Raw genomic sequence first — 8,166 nt, forward strand, 5'->3', positions numbered from 1 at the left:
ACAGTTTATCAACAGCCATTTACTGAAAACAGGTCAGATACAGCAATTTTCCTGTATAGGTGTATGTATCCTTTGTAGTTTTGTACTGCAGGTGCCTTCTATCATTCGCAAATGGGAGGAAAAACATTTCTTTGTTGAATATATGCATGGAAAAAATATTAAAAACCTATAGGAGCAACAAGATTAAGACACATAAGATGAATAATTCCTCTAGAGAACCATCAGTGAAGATATGTAACATAACCAGTTAGTTATAATCTCTTCTGACCTAAGACTTCAGTTTGGTCTGCTTACAGAGTGAAGAAAATAAATCAGATTTTCAGCTGACTGAACAGAATTGCAATAAAAAAAGTAGGAAGATCGTCTAGGGTCATCAAAGCCTTTTTTCTGACTATGCAGGTAAGAATTCAAGGCTCCACTGAATACATCAAGTGTATTTAAAATTTCTGGGACGACAATACTCCAGCGCAAAAGACACCTCAATGCAGCCGAGTTCAATATCTCTAGAAGATAATTTATTTTTATCTCTAGATGTGCATAGTCTGTTCTCAGACACAAAGACCAAAAGAAACACATTTAAAAAGTTTCATTCAAATAATAGAATACTAGGTTGTAAGTGATCTCAAAGATCATCTGGTCAAAATGCTGTAAGTTACCCGTTTTTATTACAAAATGACACTTGGTATTATTTCCAGGTGTTGTCTGTGTTGCATAGCTGCTCACACATCAGGCAATGTCTGCAGCCCCTGTTTGTATCCACTGCAGCTGAGTTACCTGCAGTCATTACTGTAGCATCTGATGTGACTGTGTTAGGAACCACTAGTGGATGAGACAGTGTAAGAAATTGGTTTAGTGACTTATAAATAGTAGGTATAGCTTTAATGTGGTTACTGTTAGGAAATGAATCCGTTATTTGGTTCATTTCAGTAATTAAACCTAAATACATTTCTTCACCCAGAGCTATCATTAGTAGCAACAGTGACTCAAGACTGTACAGCACGCTGCACTCCTCTTTCACTGCCACACCTCTTCACCAGGGGAGTACTACACTGCATTTTAAACTAGTTGATGACCTTACTTAGTACTGCTTCAGAACAGCATGTTAGCTTAACACTGTTTTCTCTCATGTTCAGTTACTGCTGCTTGTCTGTCGGTGTGCTCTGTTCAGTGCCTGAGCTGTGCTTGTTCTTAAGGGACCTTCCAATGTATCTCCAATATTCCTTTCGGATGGTGTCTTTTTCTTTAGCCAGAATTTCACACAACTATGAAAGAAAGAGATTAGAGTGTTATAGCAAAGGCTTAAGGCATCTTTTAATTATCTTTATAAAGTGCATACAATATATGGTTCAGTCAGTATTAGAAACATCTTTCCTGGGAACAACACTGGTTTTACTGACTGAATTTGCAACTGTCCAATGACCTCAAACTAATGTCAACTCCACTGGTAGTCAACCAATCTGACACTGATCATCTGCCCCAGCCTATTCAGCCTGTAGTGTGCTGCAGAATATTTGTGGCTTTCTGGCAAGCCTGATTGTCTTTTAGTGATCCAGCAGGCTGTAAACCACTTCATTCAAAACAGTAGGGGAACCTCCTGCTCTTTAAACTTCAGTACTCCTGATGGACTGACAGGAGATATTTCATTTATGGTTTTTCTGTTAGCAGACTATCCCAGAAGGATTCTCCATCAAGTCAGTAACGTTCTCTCACAGACAGAACAGGAGCTACACAGATATTTCACATGTTCCAGTTTTTATTTCCTTTAGGTAAGCAGTGAAGCAAAGTCAACCCTACTCACAGGACATGCTGTGTAAAATTTATATGGTGGGCACACCTAAAAATGTTCAAGTCAGTTCCCTTTTATTATGCAGACAACATTGCTTTACTTGGCAAGCCAGAGCTGAGAAATAGGAGTTTTGATGCCTAAACAGATGAAGGCATACACAGTGAAATAACATAAAGGGACATGAATCTTGGAGGGACAAATGCACTTACTTTGACTTTGGTCCAGAAACACAACAGAAGAATGTTGAGAAATAATACTATGGGGACATAGAAACTCCAGACAAGGTCTAATTACACTGAGTTCCAGCCTGTCCCATAACGAGACAAAGCCTTCTTGTAAAAACGACACTGCAAACTACAGCAAGTTCACTGAATACAAAGTATGGGGAAGATATACAACACTGCTAGAAGCCATTTATTCTCTCTAGGAAATGGTGCCCAACATTCATAGTGATGTCCCCAGTACCTGCTGGTCTTTCAGCTAATTCTGCCAGAAAGTGAGGTCACGCTACAAAGTTAGCATTGGAAACTCCTCACTTGTTCAAACACCTTTTTTTTCTGCAGGCAATATTAGAAACCTTCATTTATTATCAGGTGAAGAAAACCTGAAGTAATTCTGTAACTGAAAAGTTATTACTTAAAGATAACCACAAGGGTCTCATTAACTTAGCTGGATTTCATGCTCAACTATTCTTAGAGCTCCTGTGATTAACAAGTAACCCATTATATTTTTTAAAATCAATCCCATTTTGTCAGGATATAAAACAAGACAGCAACAGAAGGCTTCCTGAGAAGCAAAACCAAGTTCTCAAAACATACCTCCAATGCCTTGTTTAGTGTTTCTTCCTTGTTATCACATTGGTTTTCAAGCATATCTTCATATATGTCCACAAGAAAGGCAATCAGATATGGTGAACTGTGGCTGAGCTGTAAATTCAGCAGCTGCTCTAACAGGTTTGGATACTTAGAAAGACCACGATCCTGTAGAATCCTGTAAAATAGGTTAATAGACTTCAGACATAAGGCTGGAGATCTGGTGAGAAGAATCATGTTTGGAAAGAAGTTTTGAAATAAGGGTGCAAATACATGTAAGGCTGAAAGTAAGCAGCATGCAGTAATAATATAGCTTAATGTTGTAGTAAGCTAGTTTAGTTATGCTAACAGAAATTAGACTGAAAGCATGCTCACTACTTCCTACTCAACATTCTTGAACCTGTAGCATTACAAATCCAGTTTTCAAAAGCATGAGAAGTACTTGCAATCCTCCCACAAGAACTACAGGGCTAGAAACTTAGTGCAAAGTTACACAGAAATTAGGTTAACCTGTTAAGGCTTTGTGGAGGCTTATTCCTGCACACTTAAGCACACAACACCAAAATGAACAGCAACAAGCTTTTTCCAGTTAACAGCTAGACATAAGACACTTTCTACAGATACTCTTCTGCCCGACAGAGAAGGATACCTCACCCTTTTAAATAGTTCCAAGCACTTTCATTATGTGGCACTGCTGTGATCATCTCTAGAGTGTATCTATTAGAAAAAGATAACAGGTCATTAATGCAACCACAAACTGTGCAGCTGTAAATTACCCTAATGTACTCAACACTCCCAAACACATCCCTCTAGTCTGTATTTCAGAGTCTTTTTGCAGATCGTAACAGTTGGGTCATAGATCAAAAATGTCTCGCCATATAATCACTGCAAGTCTCAGAGGCAGACATGGTGAGAACTTTTAAATTCTGAGGTGTTTCATTTACTGCATTTTATATACTAATGAAACAGTTCTTGAATTTATGAGCAGTAACACTAGGAAGCAACAAGTGATACACTTGCCTAGTATGCCAAAAGAATAAGTTGTGTCTTGATGCTCAAAAATGGAAAGTGGCTGAAAAGGGCTGGAGTAATTGAATCCCAGGGTGAATTAACATGACTGCATGTTCTGTACCTATTTGCGGAACTTTTTTCATGAGGCTGCACTTGAGCAAACCCACAGAAATGCAAAGCTTGAGCTTTCAGCTCACACAGCTTTCTACAGCAGTTCCGTTAAAGCAGCAGTTAGGCAACTTCTCCAAAAGCAAACCACCAAGAGGCACCTGCCAGTCACAAAACAAGCTCTACATTCTGCCCTTCCCCACCATATCCAGGCATTCAGCTGATTTTCAGAGACAGCAGATACTGATAAAAAGTTCTATAAACTCTACTGAAACAAACAGCAAATCCTAAACTTTTCTTAACCTTCTACAGTCACTATGACAGAGTTTCTCAAGGAACAAGCAGCTCAACTACAGTAGTTAGACAATGAAATCTGGGAAGCCTTAACCTTAAACAGTCTGATTCTTAGGATGGCATTCAATTATCTTCATCAGAGCACCACGCATAAATAGATCACTGAAGGATGTCAGATATAGCTTTAGCAGAGAAAATGCTGGAAATATCCAAGCCTAAGTCATGGAATTGCTTCAGATTTATTAACCCACAGGACAGTCAAACTGGAAGAGAAGTACTACTTACACCAGTTTGCAAAAACAAGAATGAATCATCAACCCTGATCAGCAGCTTGAGGTGTAAAAACCATACAAGGATGCTTCCCTTACCACCATCAGTAGTAAAATGGCTAGAAGACCAGTTTGTCTTTGGTTACAAAAATACCACTTCAAAACAGCTTCCAAAGCTCACTTTGCTCAAAGCTAGCCAGCTCACACAGGTAATTATTTGTCTTTGTGCTGACAACATACCCCTGAAAGCTCTGCTCTTTTTCACATGCATCAAATTCCTCACAAAAAGCAGTTCTTCCTACACTCCACATCATATTTACATCACTGTGGCTACCGTACTACTAGAACAGCAGCTTAGCACAAAACAGAGTGTCTTTCCTTCCAAGCCTTCTAAAAGTAGAATGCAAGATACCAATGAACAGCACAACTTCTGTGGTTTGAGCATCACAGTTTTTCTGCAAGTTGTTCCACTATAGCTAGTTGACTATAAAAACCCTAAAATTTGTTTTACATTATAAACAGCAGGGTGGGAAGACAGACTCGTGAAAGAAACTTGTTTGGGGCAAGCAAAGCTTACTTCAGTACTATTCAACAAGTCAGTGGTACTGAACACATCTGCATGTGCACTAACATTTGACAAGCTACCCATGAGAGTCAGCCCAAAAACTGCATTAAAAACAGAAAAGACAAGCCCACTGGGACTGCAAAATTATTCCTTTGCTTTCATGTAACGGAGAATGCTTAATGAGAGCATGAACAGCATTACTAACTGGACTTCTCTGTCTAGGACTGCTGGATCATCATAGCCAGTGGTGCTGAAAATTACGAAGTGTCTTTGGTTCCACACAGAGTTGTTTCTCACATCTTCCCTCAGAAGTTGGTCTACATAATCCAGTTCATTGTCCCATAATTTGAACTCCTATAGAAAGGGGAGGAAGAGAGAACATCACAATCAAAAACTTATTTTAAAAAACATACTCTCCTTGCACCCAAGTTTTCTCAACACAAAACAAAGACTTTTAAAGAAATCGACACCAAGTTGAAAGAAAAACAAGGCAGGGTGCACCAGCAACATACTACACTCTATTCACTTGTATGCATGGGGATTACCACACACATAACTATAAGCAGCAATCAACAGACCTTTTTGAACTCACTTCCTAAGAGGCAACTTTACAGCTAACCTCTACCACATTAAAATGTGATTGTTCTTCCCCCTTTCAGCCTTCAGAAACCAAGTGCCAAATGCCATACAGTCTGTGTTCAAGAAGGAACAACCTCAGCAGGCTGTTCAGTGTATCAAGAGTTCTGTGGACACAATACCTGAATAACCCATTGTCTGTGCTGCCACGCATGGTAATTTTTGGCATCTTGCTTAAGAATGTCAGCTATGAACTCAAGCTCTTGGGATGGATCCTGCAGCCACTCCACCAACACCCGTCTGTGATGCCTAATGACAAGAGGAGAAACCTATATTTAGATTTCACATTGCATTACACTTCACTTGGCTCTGAGAAGTATATATAAGTATATATATGTTCTAACTATACACAAACATTGGCCAGTCACCTCCTTTTAGACAAGTTACATTTGCTTCAAGTAAAATGCTTGCACTTTAAACACTGATGCTGAAGTCTTCAGCAGAACACAATTTTCCAGTACTGCATAATTTCTCTAGCAACAACAGTGCCACTGTTTTGCCTATTCCCATTCACTTGGGAAAAACACCCAACAAAAGCAAACTCCAAGAGACCACAAAGATAAAATGATAATTTCTATTTGTCTTTTTGCCTTTTCATGAGCCTTTTTTTTCTGTCAGATTTATTTTGAAAGTTTAAAGACTGAAATTAAGAAAAAACACGACTTTTTTAGTGTGTCATAATCATATGTTTAGAAGAAACTGCTAAAGAGAACTTTGGTAGTGATACTGATGAAACTTCACTTAACTCCTCCACTCCTCCTTAACTACTCCACTGCACTAGATGTAGGAAGCAAATCTTTGTAACATTTATCATCAATTACCATAACTTATTCTAGACAATTTATAAAAAAATAATCTGCATAAATATTAAGAACTGGGGAAAAAAAGCACATGATTTTACCAGACTTGGTAGTTCTTTGGCTGATCTTCAATGATAGCTGTAATGTACTTAAGTTCCTCATATAGATCCTTTCCCAAAGACTGCAGGAGGACTCTCCGGAAATACCTGTATAAAAGTCAAACATTCAAACACTGCAACAGGGCTTTCCTAAAACTCCCAGAGAAGAACACAGAAGAACTTTTGTTCAACAGTTCTCCTTCTATATATTGATTTAGAAAGAGTGCAAACAACTGCACCATGTGTTCAGTTCTGGCCATTCAGCTATGGAACAGTGGAGAACTGGAATATATTCGGTTACAACAGTATGATATCTAAGACCACAGCAATCCTGTAAAAAACTACAACTTACATGCTTAAAATAATGTAAACATTCTGACTGTTGGTGGAATAAAGATGTTCAAGAGGTACTGGATAAATATTGTTAATGAGCTAAAAGGTCCTACTGTGAATATCAGAAATTCACTGCTTAGTACCTAACTGAACACTAACCTGAAGGAGTTTCTAAAATGCACTACTCAGTAAGTATAGCATTTTTTAGCAGGAAATAGCAGCTATGATAATTTCATGCCTCTTCTTCTAGACAGCTGATGGCATCTTCAGCATTTTGCCAAGGCCATGTTATCCAGTGAGCAATCTAATTTTAAACAGGAAAGTTACTTTTGTGGATAATCTCAACCTTGTTTGTTTATACCCTCAAAGCCAAATGAAAATTGCTGAAGAAAGTAAGACACAGAACATACTGAACAAAGCCTTTCTTCAGAAGCTCACTGGAAGACCTCACTCCTCCTCTGTGTAAACTCAACTGGTCATGCCCTGATCAGATTAAGAAAACAAGTGAAGATACAGGAGGTCAGCCATGAAATGGTGACAGAAATGATACCAAGATTATCACTTACCAGACTGTGTAGTTTGCAGCGTTTAACTCAATGGCATCTGCTGTTAGCTTGAAGGCTCTTTCACTTCTCTCATCCCGCTGCAGAACAGCCCGGAAGTAATCATAGACATCTCGAACTAAAGAGACAACAGCATCTTATCCACAGCTCTAAGACAATGGCCTGATTGGGTGTTCAGGTTAATCATCCTTCCAAGTTACTTCCTATTTTGTGTACTTTAAATACACCTCTTAAAAACAATAGGTACATATTCCTCTGACAGCACTTCTGACTGAAAACTCTGAATGTTATCAGTGTTGTGAGAAACTGCAAAAATATCTTTAAATTACAACATCTGAATATCCAGCAAAGCCACTCACTGGTTACTCACACCAGCTCCCCATGTGCAGTAGCTTCATACACCTCTCTTCCACCTGTGGGCTAGAAATGCCTTAGTCTGTGAATGAGACTGTCTCCTGTATCACACATCCTAAGCCATATGACTTTAAGTTAAAACTGCTGTTAACACCTCAGGTCTGAAGACTCAACTTCTGAGGCGCCTGGTGAAAACGGGGTACACAATCACACAACAGCATAAATACTGATTTATTCACAGTGCTACCCTACAAATCGCTAAGCTTTGCTTCACCAACGCTAAGCACAGATGCAGATACAACCACCTCAAGTTTCCGGTGCAGAACACACTCAGCACTTACACTTTTCGCTGTAGATGATCTGAACCACAGGGTTGGGCCCGTCGTTCTGAGGGACAGGCTCAACATCCGCCCATTCCTTCCTGTCCCTGCAAAGACAAGGTTTTATTTCCCCCTTTCCAACGCTTCCGACAAGCACAAGACGCCACTCAAACCACCTCGCGGCCCAACCCACGCCCAGCAGCGCGTCCCGGCTCCC

At 39.4% G+C, this 8,166-nt stretch overlaps 1 protein-coding gene across 1 annotated transcript in view; it reads right to left on the bottom strand.

Moving 5' to 3' along the window:
* Positions 1 to 909: 909 nt before the first annotated feature.
* FNTA (farnesyltransferase, CAAX box, alpha) overlaps positions 910 to 8,166 on the bottom strand; it is an 8,796-nt gene continuing 1,539 nt past the window's right edge. Inside the window, exons 2-9 of the mRNA XM_010000488.1 lie at positions 7,971 to 8,092; positions 7,279 to 7,393; positions 6,383 to 6,487; positions 5,604 to 5,730; positions 5,051 to 5,199; positions 3,253 to 3,315; positions 2,605 to 2,776; positions 910 to 1,262 (exon numbers count right to left, since the gene is read on the bottom strand). Coding sequence (XP_009998790.1) covers positions 1,134 to 1,262; positions 2,605 to 2,776; positions 3,253 to 3,315; positions 5,051 to 5,199; positions 5,604 to 5,730; positions 6,383 to 6,487; positions 7,279 to 7,393; positions 7,971 to 8,092 — 982 coding nt within the window. The 3' untranslated portion in view covers positions 910 to 1,133. The remainder of the gene's footprint in view (positions 1,263 to 2,604; positions 2,777 to 3,252; positions 3,316 to 5,050; positions 5,200 to 5,603; positions 5,731 to 6,382; positions 6,488 to 7,278; positions 7,394 to 7,970; positions 8,093 to 8,166) is intronic.

Source organism: Chaetura pelagica, unplaced genomic scaffold (genome assembly GCF_000747805.2).
Source record: "Chaetura pelagica isolate M959 unplaced genomic scaffold, ChaPel_1.0 scaffold16, whole genome shotgun sequence".
Lineage (NCBI taxonomy): Eukaryota > Metazoa > Chordata > Aves > Apodiformes > Apodidae > Chaetura > Chaetura pelagica.